A 15862-nucleotide genomic window follows, 5' to 3' on the forward strand; every position below is an offset into this window, starting at 1 on the left:
CTCAGATGACGTAATTAAAAAAAAATATTAGTCCGCCATACAATTGTGGATGCTGTGATTTTAAAAATGGACATAAATGAACAATAAGAACTGTTTTATAGAGCTGATGTGATGAGAAAAGAAAGATGTAGATTTGACCTGAAATAAATTATTAGAAAGGACAATTTTTTTATTGAATTTTATGATCAGAATTTTGGGATTATTTCATGAGGAGAGTGACATTTTTCACCATCTTCCGGGGTCCAGCAATTTGCGAAAAAAGTAATCTCACTTGCCACCCCGAAAATTTAACCAGACATGTATAAATGTATCAGCTTCGATATGAGCCATCATACATGTTCAAGTAAACGATATGGACTGAGCAACGGAGGAAAACGTTACCATTACGGCCTATGGAGAATTAATTGTAAATGTATACCCAAATTAGAAGCTTAATTCCAGAAGTTTTCAGGCTGATTTATGGATGATTTCACCTTGTACACCACCGAAAATGATGGTTAGTAGTTTTTTATTTATACCTAGTTATTATAAATGGTTTAAGATAAATATTATTGATAAAGATCAGCAAAAACTCAATGAAATTTTCGCTTTTAAAATGCATTACTGGCACGGGGCTGAACACTTTTTTTAGGCACAATCATAACTTTGTTTACTTCCGAGATATCCGAAAGGAATTTGTTTACTATATTGAAAAAGGCAAGAAATAACTTTTAAATATTATTAAATTGTAAGTAAACATGACACAATATAGTCTTTGTTATGTAATTATCACTTCGGTCTACAGGAATACCTGATAATCATGGGAGATAACACACTTCATACGAGTAAAGTGAGATACATCATCGCATGTGCTTTTATCCAATGATTTGACCCCTGGTCAGTTGATATCATATGCAAAAAAACAGAAAACACATGTACATGTTTTAAGAAAATCATGAATTATTATTTTTAATGCACTTGAGCAAAACAAAAGATATTGTCATTTCTCAGTGAAAAAGGAAACTAGAGCACTATGGAAACTAGAGCACTATGGAATAAATGGCAAAATAATAGAGTGGGTAAAGGCCTGGCTCACACAACGACAGCAGTGTGTAGCAGTTGAAGGCGAAACATCTACAAATGCCTTTGTAAAATCAGGAGTACCCCAAGGTACAGTTTTAGGTCCATTGATGTTTCTTTTGTACATCAATGATATTGGGGATGACATCAAGTCAAAGTTGCGTCTCTTTGCAGATGACAGCCTATTATACCTAGCAATAGACTGCAAAGATGACTGTAACCAACTACAAAAAGATCTAGATAAATTGATTGACTGGGCATCTAAATGGCAGATGAAATTTAATGCTTCAAAATGTTATGTTCTAAGAATAACCAACAAGAAAAAACCTATATTACATAACTATCATATGCATGGCCAAGTTTTAGAAAATGTAAGCCAAAACCCATATTTAGGAGTTCAGTTTACCAACAATCTGAAATGGGATATACACATCAATAACATCACGGCAAAGGCAAATAAATCATTAGGCTTTCTGAGGAGAAACATCGGCAAATTCCCAGAAGAAATTAAGAAAAGAGCATATCAAGCCATTGTCAGACCAAACGTTGAATACGCAAGCAGTGCATGGGATCCATATCAAGAAAACCACATCAAACAGATAGAAATGGTGCAAAGAAGATCAGCACGTTTCATCAAACATCAATACAGCAGAGAACCGGGGTCAGTTACTAGTCTACTGAAGGAGCTAAAACTACCATCATTAGAAATAAGACGGAAAATAAAAAGGCTTTGCTTGTTTCACAAAGCTTTACATAAAAAGATAGCCATAAATATACCAGATTATGTAGAACAACAAGGCAGGACAACACGGCAATACCACCGAAGCAAATTTAGAAACCTTCAAACTTCAACAAACACCTACAAATACAGCTTCTTTCCACGTACCATCAAAGACTGGAATACTCTACCAATAAGACTGTTAAATATAGAAGATGCAGAGGCATTCAAGAACAGCCTCACATCTTATTTAACAGAGTAGTCACGCAACAAACATTTGATTTTAATTTCACATGTAAATACGTTTTTAATGAGCACCATATTGAATGACCAAATTAGTACTTGCGTGATGGGTCTTAGACCCTTTGCATTTCAACGATATAGATGTAGATGTAGATGTAGGGGGAGGGTCAAACCTTTTTGAAAACAATATTTCTGCACCGATTCAACTATTAAGCTAGTTAGCTACTACCCATTGCTTCTAATATAAAAGGTTTAAATAAAGGTTACTAAGCCACAAGGGAGAAGCATTTGTCTTTCTTTGTAATTAAACTTTCAAGAAATAGATTTTTCTCTCTCAATAATACTTATGTATTTAAATCAAATGATAACACAGCCTGAGTAATTTTTTTTTGTCTTATTTCAGTTCCAGACATATCATTACTTTTTAACCTGAGATGGCAAACTAGAGGTTTTAAAAAGTCCTGAATAACTGGTAAGCATTTTGTTTTGTTAGGCAAGCTCTAAATTGTTTATTTATGGTATTTATGCAATTGAAATTACAGTCGGTATGTTAAAAATATGCAAATATGAAAACTGTTGCTATGGTCTTGATATTGAATGGAAAGGCTTAGTTACAGATCGTTTCGACTCAATATTTCGAGTTAAATCTTGCGGCAACTGTTTCTCACGTAACACTGCAAACTATATTTAGCACTATTTTGATCTGTCGTTATTTAATGACGCCATAATACATGTGATGTCACAATGTTTCCTTTAAAACCTCATGTGGATTTCTCACTGATAAAAGGTTTTCACTGAAATACATGTTAAAAACATTTTTTCTCAAATAGAATTATGTGAAAGGACAAGTTTTGAAAATTTGCACTATATTGCACTCTAATTATATGATAAGGATGACTTTACCAGTAGTTTAGAGTGCTTTCCACAGTTTTAAATACCAGATTTCCACTAGTAAGAATAATTATTTTGGTGTTGGTTTTTTTTTATAAAATCTTCATTTTTGCATGATTTCTCTGCCAAAATGCACTTTAAGACACAAGAAAATTTTATAGAATGCTTTAACAGGGTCTGTGTATTGTAATTAAAGGTTATAATCAGAAGTTGTGTCCTTGTTTTGACTAGTGAATGTATTCTGGAAGAAATTAATTATACATACACATTGTATTCAAAATAAATGAATATAGCGACGAAAGTGTCATTGCCTTATAGTGCTAAAACAACTTTATTTTTTTTCAGAAATGGACAAAAATACACAGATTTATTCAGAATGTTATACCGATGAAGATCACATAAAAATATTTGGAAAAATCAGAAGTATTGATTTCAATATGGGTCAGGATCCCTAATAGACCTTGAGATGAGGAACTCAGATGACGTAATTAAAAAAAAATATTAGTCCGCCATACAATTGTGGATGCTGTGATTTTAAAAATGGACATAAATGAACAATAAGAACTGTTTTATAGAGCTGATGTGATGAGAAAAGAAAGATGTAGATTTGACCTGAAATAAATTATTAGAAAGGACAATTTTTTTATTGAATTTTATGATCAGAATTTTGGGATTATTTCATGAGGAGAGTGACATTTTTCACCATCTTCCGGGGTCCAGCAATTTGCGAAAAAAGTAATCTCACTTGCCACCCCGAAAATTTAACCAGACATGTATAAATGTATCAGCTTCGATATGAGCCATCATACATGTTCAAGTAAACGATATGGACTGAGCAACGGAGGAAAACGTTACCATTACGGCCTATGGAGAATTAATTGTAAATGTATACCCATTTGGGGCATTCATTTAGCTCAGTCATTAATTTCATCAGATATTTGGGGCATTCATTTAGCGCAGTCTTTAATTTCCTCAGATATTTGGGGCATTCATTTAGCTCAGTCATTAATTTCATCAGATATTTGGGGCATTCATTTAGCTCAGTCTTTAATTTCCTCAGATATTTGGGGCATTCATTTAGCTCAGTCATTAATTTCATCAGATATTTGGGGCATTCATTTAGCGCAGTCTTTAATTTCCTCAGATATTTGGGGCATTCATTTAGCTCAGTCATTAATTTCATCAGATATTTGGGGCATTCATTTAGCTCAGTCTTTAATTTCCTCAGATATTTGGGGCATTCATTTAGCTCAGTCTTTAATTTCCTCAGATATTTGGGGCATTCATTTAGCGCAGTCATTAATTTCCTCAGATATTTGGGGCATTCATTTATATTTGGGGCATTCATTTAGCTCAGTCTTTAATTTCCTCAGATATTTGGGGCATTCATTTAGCTCAGTCTTTAATTTCCTCAGATATTTGGGGCATTCATTTAGCTCAGTCATTAATTTCCTCAGATATTTAGGGCATTCATTTAGCTCAGTCTTTAATTTCCTCAGATATTTGGGGCATTCATTTAGCTCAGTCATTAATTTCCTCAGATATTTGGGGCATTCATTTAGCGCAGTCTTTAATTTCCTCAGATATTTGGGGCATTCATTTAGCGCAGTCTTTAATTTCCTCAGATATTTGGGGCATTCATATTTAGCGCAGTCTTTAATTTCCTCAGATATTTGGGGCAATCATTTAGCGCAGTATTTAATTTCCTCAGATATTTGGGGCATTCATTTAGCTAAGTCTTTAATTTCCTCAGATATTTGGGGCATTCATTTAGCTCAGTCTTTAATTTCCTCAGATATTTGGGGCAGTCATTTAGCGCAGTCTTTAATTTCCTCAGATATTTGGGGCATTCATTTAGCTCAGTCATTAATTTCATCAGATATTTGGGGCATTCATTTAGCTCAGTCTTTAATTTCCTCAGATATTTGGGGCATTCATTTAGCTCAGTCTTTAATTTCCTCAGATATTTGGGGCATCATTTAGCTCTTTCTGCTTTTTTCTGTGTAGTGTTATGAGGACATTTTTAGCCTTAAAAATATTATTGTTTGATTTTTCTTTGCTTACAGTTTATGATTGTCCATTTGGTTTAGTCCCCCTATTTTTACATTGACCTTAAATCTTTCAAAATCGCATGCTCATCAAAGAATCATGAGAAAGAGGTTAATGTCAAATGTACCTTATTAGAATGAAAAGTATTCATAACAATTGTTCTACATACACTCTACAGTTGACTTATTAATCAAAAGTGATTTAAACAAACCCAATGATTATAATTGAACCAGGAAAACTTGGTCAGTCAGATGAACCCTGTCAGAGGAACAGATCTGTAACAAAATGTCATTTTTGCAATATTCTACTGATTAATTAAAGCATGACTAGTTTTGAACAACAATAATGTCATAAATAAAATTTCATCATATTTATTTTATTCATGATTTAGATAACACAGAAATATCTCATAATAAATCTCACTATTAACTCCATATATAAATAAATAATCTCACTATGAACCTTACTATTTACTCCATACATAAATAAATCATCTCGCAATGAACCTTCCCATTAACTCCATATATAAATAAATGAATCAAAACTATCACAGTTACATAATCCCTCAATTAGAAATTCTAATTCTTGGCTGATGTTGAAAGCAGGAGATTTATCTGAAAAAGAAATATAGAATATAATCAACAAGAATGGTCAGTGATCTATAGAAGCTGTCAACAATATCTAATATATAATACAAATATATACTTTACTTATTATAAATAAGAAGATGTAGTATGAGTGCCAATGAGACAACTGCCCATTCTAGTTATAGTGTATAACCAGATGCTCCTCAGGGCGCAGCTTTATATGACTGCAGAGTTCAAACCCTGAACAGTTGGGGCAAGTATGGACACAACAGTCAAACTTGATACAGCTCTGAATTTGGATTGTGATTAAAAAGTTGACACAACATAGGTTTCTGACACAGAATGAATGTGGTCTAAGAACTAAAACTTAAAAACTTAAAATTTTTAAATTGGACATTTACCTATTATGGTCCAATATCCAAAATCTAAATACATGGTTAGATTCAGCATATCAAAGAACCCCAAGAATTCAATTTTTGGTGAAATCAAATAAAGTTTAATTTTGGAACCTTTAGACCTCAATGTGGACCAATTTGGTATCGGGCCCAAATATTTTAAAAATCTAAATACATGGTTAGATTCAGCATATATCAAAGAACCCCATATATTCAATTTTTGTTGAAATCAAACAAAGTTTAATTTTGGACCCCGATTTGGATCAACTTGAAAACTGGGCCTATAATCAAAAATCTAAGTACATGTTTAGATTCAGCATATCAAAGAACCCCAAGAATTCAATTTTTGTTGAAATCAAACAAAGTTTAATATTGGACCCTTTGGACCTTAATGTAGACCAATTTGAAAACGGGACAAACAATTAAAAATCTACATGCACAGTTAGATTAGGCATATCAAAGAACCCCAATTATTCAAATTTTGATGAAATCAAACAAAGTTTAATTTTGGACCCCTTGGGCCCCTAATTCCTAAACTGTTGGGACCAAAACTCCCAAAATCAATCCCAACCTTCCTTTTATGATCATAAACCTTGTGTTTAAATTTCATAGATTTCTATTTACTTATACATACTAAAGTTATTGTGCAAAAACCAAGAAAAATGCTGATTTGGGCCCCTTTTTGGCCCCTAATTCCTAAACTGTTGGGACCAAAACTCCAAAAATCAATCCCAACCTTCCTTTTGTGTTCATAAACCTTGTGTTTAAATTTCATAGATTTCTATTTACTTATACTAAAGGTATTGAGCGAAAACCAAGAAAAATGCTTATTTGGGCCCTTTTTTGGCCCCTAATTCCTAAACTGTTGGGACCAAAACTCAACAAAATCAATCCCAACCTTCCTTTTGTGGTCATAAACCTTGTGTTTAAATTTCATAGATTTTTATTTACTCAAACTAAAGTTATAGTGCGAGAACCAATGTGTCTTCGGACTATGCCAACTTCATACCAATATATGACCGCAAATGTTTTTTGCGGTCGTATAAAAAGTTAACAATTAAAGATAAAGTATGGCCTTCAACACACAGCTTTGACTCAAACCAAACAGCAAGCTACAAAATGACTAGTGAAAATAATTCAAACAGGAAAACCAAGGGTCTAATCTATATAATAAACAAGAAACAAGAAACACTTACAAACCATTAACAAACCACAACCAATTAAGAGTCAAGTTGACTTCTTTTGTATATATCTATGATATTTACTACACTGATCAGTATCATACTCAATTCAAATAGATTTGGAATCATCACCATCTAATCTATAGCAATGAACACCACTAAAGAAGAATGTTTCATGTTATAAAGTATTCTTATATTTTGTTTTATTTAATGAGACTGTCTATGCTTGTCAATAGAGTACAATAATAACAGTACAACAGGAAATCAAAGCACCTTGCCAATGTTCAGCGTAAAACTCAAATTATTTCATTAGATGTGTGATAGAATGTGTACAGAATGACCGAAAGTACACAGGTCATTCATGAGAAAATGTCTTGTTGGTCATGCATAGTAACTTGGGAACAGACCTAACTTTGAATATCACATCTGATCACTGGAGTATAACAATGTTATTATAGTTATATGAAATATTATCAATAGACATGTCATCCTCAAAACCTAGCCATATACAAGCAAAGTGTTGTTATATAAAAAAACCAACTGAAAATCATATTACAAATCCAAAAATCTACTTAAAGCATTTTTTAAACTCTCTTAAAATCTGTTTTCCCCCCACATGACATAATGATTATAATAATTTTTACCTGCTCAATACTTGGAGTTGCCACTATTTGTTGATCTTCCTCTGTATAATATTCATCCAGTATTTTATAAAGTTGCTGAAAGCTGTTTTGGATGTTTACCTAAATAAAAAAAAAGTATCTTTCAACAAGCCTCTTCTTTCATGAAATTTATGAATATTAAAATAGTATTTATACTGAATGATTGATTCTTGAGAACTGGTTTGATCCTTTTCTTTCTATATTTGTCAGTATCAAATTATTTGTGGTTGACATGTTATCAGACATCTTAAATCTTAATTCTACAAAATATAATGATTAACTAATAGGAAAAAAATGGAAACTGAGATAACAGTCATGTTTTACAAATCAAAATGACTTAAAGGTATCAGACCACCAATTAAAAGTCCCTATCTGTTCAACCAAATTTTGCAATTTTCACATCTTTCTAAATATTTTACCTTAAGTTTAATTTCATAGAAACCAGGTATATCCTGAATTGTACATGTATAAGCTTTCTACATGCCAATTTTCAATATATGTTTAAAATCAGATAAGAAAGAAGAGGTCTTCCGAATAGAGGTACCACTAAAAATAACCCTGGGTTTTCTGGAAATCTTAAATTAGTATACTATGGAGTGCATTAATCTTCAATTTTGAATGCAAACTCATAGACAAGTAAATTTTGGCTCAGAATAGTCTTAACATATTTCTATTTCACCAAAAGTTTCATTTCTGCCAATTTGGTGGTTAGTTTAAGTAAACAATGACATCAAATGCACTATTTTTTGTCCGAGTAGGCCTACTTTCACATATGTTCTAAATTGGAGGGAGTAATTGGTGGTCTGACACCTAAAGGTCTGAACTGGCAAAAGAAATGTGAGTTATAATAATGAACTGTTTACTGTTCTTGTAGACAAACCATTTTTATAAACTATGTCATTTACCTTGACAGGTTTGAACAGAATGACCTCTGTATCCCTATTAGCCAGGTAAAGTGCCATGCTTCTGTGTACACTGACCAGCTGAGTCTTCATATTTTTGTAAGTCTCTGCCACAATATCATGGATTTTTTCAGGTGTTGCAAATGGCTGGGAACTAAGTGACACACTCTTGATATTTTCTTCACTTTTCATACTGATAACTACATTTGCCTGTAACATTTGAATTATTAATAAATAAAGTGTACTAACAATAGAACCAGAAATCTTTAGAGACCTTACAAATAAAAACTCAACATTCAAAAGTTTGTACAGAAATAAAAAAAGTTCATAATTTACTACTGAAAGTTCAGAAATTATTGAGAAAATGAAACAGAGTTATAGTCACAATAATTTAAACTCACATTTCGAAATTTTTCATAAAACAGGATTTTTCTAAATATTGTAAAAATTTAAATCGATTTGAGTCTAAAAAGACAAAATTGCAATAATAAATGCAATAATTTTTGAATTTACTATATGAAACTACAAAATCATTTAGAAATGATTACTATATATAGCAAGTGCTTGCTTCATGAAGCAGATTGTATGATAGTTGATATTCTTACCCTTGATAAAAACATTTGCAATGGGGAAATGAACAACTCAGTCACATGGTGTATATATTCCTCACAAGTTTTCTTCAGTTCTTGGTCCACGTCACGTTTGGAATCGACAAAATATTCTGTCACTTGTGGTGTTCCCTACAACAAATTCGCATATGTTGTAAATTTTTTTTGTTAACAGCTGTAAATGATCCAAATGGTTTTATTTGTTTGTTCATCAATGTAAAGATCTAACCAAAGATATCCTTTTGTGCTCTTGAATTTTATTGTGAGTCTTCATCCTTAATAATCATGATTATATCAACTCCAAATTACAGCAATCACAAAGATATTAAAAAACAAAAACATCAAAATAAACTCTCCCTCTGTATTGGTTATAAAAATATAGTGTTGAAACTGTTGATATAATATTTATGCATTCAAATGAGGATTAATTATATAACAAGGAATTTTTTGAATTTGGAATAATTTTGAATTCTGGAAAATTGATGAGAAATTTATGATGAAAACTAACCCAACTTAATAGAGAAGGCCATGGGCACATGGCATGCATGGCTAAGGGGGGGGGGTTAGTTAGTTCATACTGAAATGATGGCGTGCATGGCTCAACTACTTAGTTGGGTTAGTTTTCATCATACATTTCTAATCAATTTTCTAGAATTCAAAATTATTTCAGATTCAAATAATTCCTTGTATTATATACATGTACATGCACAGCTTCCCAGATATATCTCAGAAATTTGAATCTTGGTAACTCCCTAAGGATGAAAGGGCTAGGACATTTATATTTTGAAAAAAGCATGGTAACCAGAAAAACTCACACACATTAACTATTCTTATGGATTTTGGATTTGAAAAAAAAATGATCTAGAGCTGATACCATCTATGGCCAAAAAAGACAAACTTAATCATCAGTTGGTGTCATTCTTAACAAAAATGAAAACCAACATAAAGAACTCTCCAGAACTAACAACTAAATGATTTTGAGTTGTTCCTAATTTAATGAAAACACTCCGTATTTAAGTAAACTCATCTGCAATGCAGCATTTGAAAATTTTGTACGCTATGAGAAAACCAGCATAGTATCTTATTAATGTTCCTATCTGCAATGTTTGTTTTTGATTACATTAGCTTATCTGTGGCCATAATTTTCTTAAAAGTCCTACTATCTAAAATACTTTAGGTATGAACAGATAGAAAGGACCTGAAATGTCTTGTAGACACAAACAATGATGGAAATATGTTTACAGAGAGAGATGTTTGAAAAAGACATAACATAATCAGTTTAATTTTATAGATATATTTGCATCATATTTATAATACAACAATAAAATTTTATATACTTGCTTTTAATCTTCGATATTTCTGTACAGAATACAATTCATCAAAGTATTATTTCATTATTGCATTTGGCAGTTCAGTGAGGTCAATTAAAAATATACTAGGGGACACATGTGCAACAAACTCAAGGGTATAGCTCCATATACATATCACCCGTGACATGCACATCATCTGATCATATATTTTGAGAAATGAAAAATATTAACAATATATTATTGAAATTTATCTCATTGCTACTGTATATAACTACTACTACTGGTCATTAAAAATATACTGGTACTGGTACAAACTGATAGGTTCATGAATTTTATTGCATCAATTAAGAGGTTTGAATTTGTTATAGCTTTGGTGGTATCAAAGCATATCTGAAGACATTGAATGCAACTTTCTTGAAGCTTTCAGAGAATGTAAAACTGTCAGGGAGATGCAAAACAACAGAATAAATCAGTGTGGGAAAAACAGAACCAGACAGCATTACAGCATTAGATTTGACTGAACCATTCAATATTGATGAAACATGTGGAGGCCATGCAGTAAATGACCAAATCCAACCACCCAGTTAACACATCTAGGTAACCAGTGCTGGCTAATTTCATTGTATCATTAATTTTTGAACCACACGATCATGGAACTCTTGTCAAGAGTCTTAAAATCTGAGAATCACTTGTATGCACAGCTTTTGCTCCCTCATATTTCATCTACAAAAAGTTCTGAAGTTAAAAGAAAAATTAGAAGCAGTGAAAATGACCCAAAAGCATCAATTTCAAACCAAGTATGAGTAAAAAGCTATTTTTGTATGACCAACAACAAAGTACCAGTAATAGTTTCACCAAATATATATCATATTTTTAATAAGAACCAGTAAATAGACCAGATTTTAAGGTTTCCCAAACTACATGGAAGTTAAATACCAGTCCCTCAACTCACCTTTACTATTCCCTTATTGCATAGTGGATAAATAATATAGGTAAATATCCACACATCAGTTTATTCGTTATGAATTTCATTTCTTTAAATACTAATTGATATGTTTTGTTTTCATTTCAATTATCGGGCAAAATGAATGTAAAGAACTATCACATGTTAAACACAAAAACTTGATTGCAACCTTTTCTGTTTATAAAGATTGATAGAAAAACCCAGATAAAACCAAAATGTAAACGAATAAACATTTCAAACTAGAGACGTCTTCACTTAACACCTGCCCTGTAACTACAAGCAACTATCTTACATTAGTTTTCAAATTTGTTTGATAATATTTTCGTCCATTTGTCATATATCTTTTTCATGGGCTTCACGATTAATAACTTATTCTGTTTACTATTCCTGTACTACAAAATTCAATAACATCGACCATGTTTTCCAAGTTGGTCAGTATGATTCATAAAATTTGTATATGATTGGATTTTTTGAAGAAAAAACTTCACATCTCAATGTAAGGTCAGAGGATATTTTTTTATAAAGCTAAAATATTTCTTCCCTCCTTCTATAAAAGTCACTCTCTTGTGAGGAAAGGCGCAACATAATATCTTTAAAATATCTAATTCAGCTTTTTGACATAGACATATCAGAAAACAGGAAATAGGTGTCTGACAGGCTATACAAGTGCTTTCATTTACAAATTATGGCTGCAAAGCTGTTTACAAATATGAAGTCATCCTGATTAGTAGAACTGTCCTGTAGAAATGTGCAACAAAAAATTCTGTCTATTGAAAATTCAATGTACAGGCAGATCTGAAAAGTGGTCATATGAAATAACACCATTGTAAAGCAGTAACCACATATGAAGTAATTCTGATTAGTAATGCCTGAGAATAGTGTGACAAAAATATTTGTTCGACAAATTGATGGACAGAAAAGGTGAATGCAACAAATCCCTACTCATAGACTCCTAGAGTGAGGGTATCATAATCATCATACCTCTAAAATAAATTGTAGAACTGCATTGTTACTGTTAAACTGGAATAGTTTTGACTTGCTGTGCATCAATCCATAGGCTGCATCTGAATTAAGAAAAAACAGCATATCATGTTTAAACTGAAAGGACAATGATTCAATTTCATCCTTTTGAAGCAAAATTGAAAGGATTTTACTTCACTTACCATATAGGCAATTTTTGTATATATTTTTAAAGAACTGTAACAATTTAAATATGCTAAAATTCCGAAGTCAATAGACAGTACCTGCAGGAATTTTTCAAGAGCAAAACAATCTTTGAGGAAACAAGATGTAACAATTTTAGCACAACTACTTACCAAATATTAATGACAAGTTCAAGAATCTTTAACAAAATTAATATTATCAATTCAACAATAAACTTTCCATAGTCAAGCTGGAATTCATGCTTAATTTAAAAACAACTTCCATTTGAATAACTTTCTATTCTACAAATTAGACTTATTCATATAAACAGCCACTGATAGTTCATCCTAAACATGAAACAACAACAGGACAAACAGATGGTTTATATAAAGAGAAATAAGTTAAATAAAGTAATTAAAGCACATGTATCCAAGTCTTTAACTTGTATAAGTATTTCTGTATTCAGTATTAGAACTTCTCCCAATTCTATTTACAATAATAAAACATGCTGTGTTACAGCTATACACCTACCACCATCTACAAAATCTTCTTCTGAAGGCACAAACTCTAAAACTTTTGTGAATTTAGCTTATTAACCTATGTACTGTAGTACGAACATGGAATTCATAATAATGTTTTGTCTTGTCCATTGTCTTATCAGAAATTTTCATTGTTTTATCACAGAGAATAATATTTTTGAAAATATTGATTTTTAAAATGATTGAATATTTGACAGTGGCAGTTTGGTGGTAGTCAATTGCTAAAAAGCTAAATTCACAGAAGCTGAAGTATAACATGCAAGGTACTGGGACAGACAACTACAATAGCAAAATAATTCAACATACCTAGAATGCTGTGCAAACTAGGATCTGGTGACATTAAAAAATATATGATTTATACTTTTCTTGGCTAAGATATGTCTATGTTAGGTATCCACAAAAAAAGTTCATGCAAAACTTGAAAATGGGGATCTACCAAATTTCTAAGATATAAATATATGAAAAAAATGCACTAATATTTCCTTCCTATTGTCTAAAACTCATAAAAGAAACCAGTTCCAATACTGCATCTCTTGTAATACTATAATTCTCATCTCTTTACTATTAAACCTCTTAAGTTTGAGTTATAAACCTGAGGACATGAGATTTTAATAACTGAGGAGGGGTGTCTTTGAACAATTTGTAAAAAAATATATAAGAAGATATGGTATGAAGGCCAAAGAGACATCTCTTCAACTGAGACCAAATGATCTAGAAGTTAGTAACTTTAAGTCACAATACAACCTATAACAATGAGCAAATTCAATACTGCAAAGCAAGCTATTTATAGGTCACTACATGAAGAATATAAATCAGGTCAAGCAAGAAAAGAAACGGCCTGAATTTAATACAATACATCATAATAAACTAAAAACAAATATGTTATAAAGCATCCACTGAATTTATTGCATGAATATTGACCTTATTCTATGGTTTAGCATACTTAATGCAGGATATCCAAATACAATTAATGGCATCATGGTGAAATTATCTATAATAATCAGCAAGAGGAACAATTTATATTTAAAAATTTACTGTCTCAATTGGAGAAATATCATATTTCTCTTGATGCAGAGGTAGATATTGTAAACCAAACTATCTTTTGCAAATTCTTTATTTTGTGTTGAACCCTATCCCGCCAAGTTCAATCATGGAGATTCATTTTCAGGATTTTCTTACTTCTTGATGAAAATCTATAAGGGCCAAAATTTTACATATTTGCAACAATTGATTTTAACTTTATTATTTTAATTGCACAATTTGCACAAGTTGCTAAAAATTGGTTGGTAAATAGTAGTTATCTTCATTTTGTATAGAATTTGATAATTTTTCAGCATATTTATCACTAATGATTTATCAATGTGTTATCAGTATGCTATTGGCTATTAAAAAGCATCACTAATTCACAGATCGGCTGATCAGAAGCAATCAATGTCCATTTCATTGTTTGTATCCTAGTTTTACTGTGTGACTAGTTTCTAATATACAACGACAATTCTGTAGAATATATATTGAACTCACAAGTTCATGTAAAAATGTAGTTATGGCAATATTCATGCAATATTCCTCTTATATTGCAATAGTGCAAATACAGCTTCAAACCACCATGGTCTTTAGTGACAAAATATATGTTTACAACAGTTTTTGAAGATTTACTATAAAACAAAAGGGTTATCACATGAATATTTGTGAATACTATCCACAGTAAAAAATAGTTTGCACTCTAAAGCTCATGTAATAGTTAAATTTACTGTGGACAATATTCGCTAAAATTCATGCAATTAACCTATAAAACTTCATCTATTTTGATATTATTTTGATATTGTTTGCATATAACATATTTGATGTGAAGGTGTTCATAAATGTGCATTCATCTATAGTGTGCACATTTATTTGGAAATTTTGAGGTCTTTGATTAAAGTTTATTTATTTATTCATTTATAGATAACCATCTTTTTATAGTTAAAGTGCTAAATATGCTATCTGCAGAATAAATAAAAAAAATTGACATGTACAGATCATCTAAAAAGGGGGTTTCTACTGTGAAAGCAAATATTCCAACTGAATATATAACTTCAAATTCCGATGAGTTTTTCAACCCACAAAATAATATCCAGTAGAAATATTCTAGTCTTCTGAAGTTAGACATATTTGGAGAAAACAGGCAGCTAGCTTAAAAAACTACAAGTAAGAAATTAAAAAGCAAAAATTAGAATAATTGAATAAAGCTAGAAAATGTATTTTAAATAAATACCTTTGAATTTACTAAAATCTAGTGAGGTCTCCCTAATAGTAAAATCTGCATGAAATGGAGCTATCTGCTCTCGTAAAATCAACAGATGTTTAACCAAAAACAGCTGACCATCTGTTTTAGTCTGTCAAATAGAAAAGAAAATAATTACTATAAGGCTTAAATTTGATTAAATATGAATTACATGTCTGTAAAGGTGCAGTTATTTCTAAAACAAATCAATTGGGATGTTTAGAAGGCATTTTGATCAGAAGGAAATAAAATTGCTTCATAGAAAAACATTCATAAAGATGCCATTAGGCATATAAATATTGGTCAAATATAAATGTTAACAGTCCCATTACTCAGGAATGACAAACC

The 15862-nt window shown here is 31.3% G+C and overlaps 1 protein-coding gene and 1 long non-coding RNA gene across 4 annotated transcripts in view; one reads left to right on the forward strand and one right to left on the reverse strand.

Moving 5' to 3' along the window:
- LOC139517658 (uncharacterized) lies at positions 1–3549 on the forward strand. Of its 2 annotated transcripts, none has more exons than XR_011663179.1 (3): positions 1–496; positions 2424–2492; positions 3257–3549. It is a non-coding gene; the product is annotated as an uncharacterized lncRNA (long non-coding RNA). The 2 variants fall into 2 exon arrangements; XR_011663180.1 differs by lacking the exon at positions 1–496 and adding an exon at positions 543–727.
- A 1764-nt stretch (positions 3550–5313) lies between these two features.
- The window catches only part of LOC139517660 (conserved oligomeric Golgi complex subunit 3-like), a 28354-nt gene continuing 17805 nt past the window's right edge, over positions 5314–15862 (reverse strand). Inside the window, exons 16-22 of one of the 2 annotated variants that reach the window (XM_071308935.1) lie at positions 15506–15626; positions 13558–13581; positions 12551–12633; positions 9293–9427; positions 8691–8897; positions 7768–7866; positions 5314–5574 (exon numbers count right to left, since the gene is read on the reverse strand). In XM_071308935.1, coding sequence (XP_071165036.1) covers positions 5539–5574; positions 7768–7866; positions 8691–8897; positions 9293–9427; positions 12551–12633; positions 13558–13581; positions 15506–15626 — 705 coding nt within the window. In that variant the 3' untranslated portion in view covers positions 5314–5538. The remainder of the gene's footprint in view (positions 5575–7767; positions 7867–8690; positions 8898–9292; positions 9428–12550; positions 12634–13557; positions 13582–15505; positions 15627–15862) is intronic. The other variant, XM_071308936.1, reaches the window with a different exon arrangement.

Source organism: Mytilus edulis, chromosome 3 (genome assembly GCF_963676685.1).
Source record: "Mytilus edulis chromosome 3, xbMytEdul2.2, whole genome shotgun sequence".
Classification (NCBI taxonomy): Eukaryota; Metazoa; Mollusca; class Bivalvia; order Mytilida; family Mytilidae; genus Mytilus; species Mytilus edulis.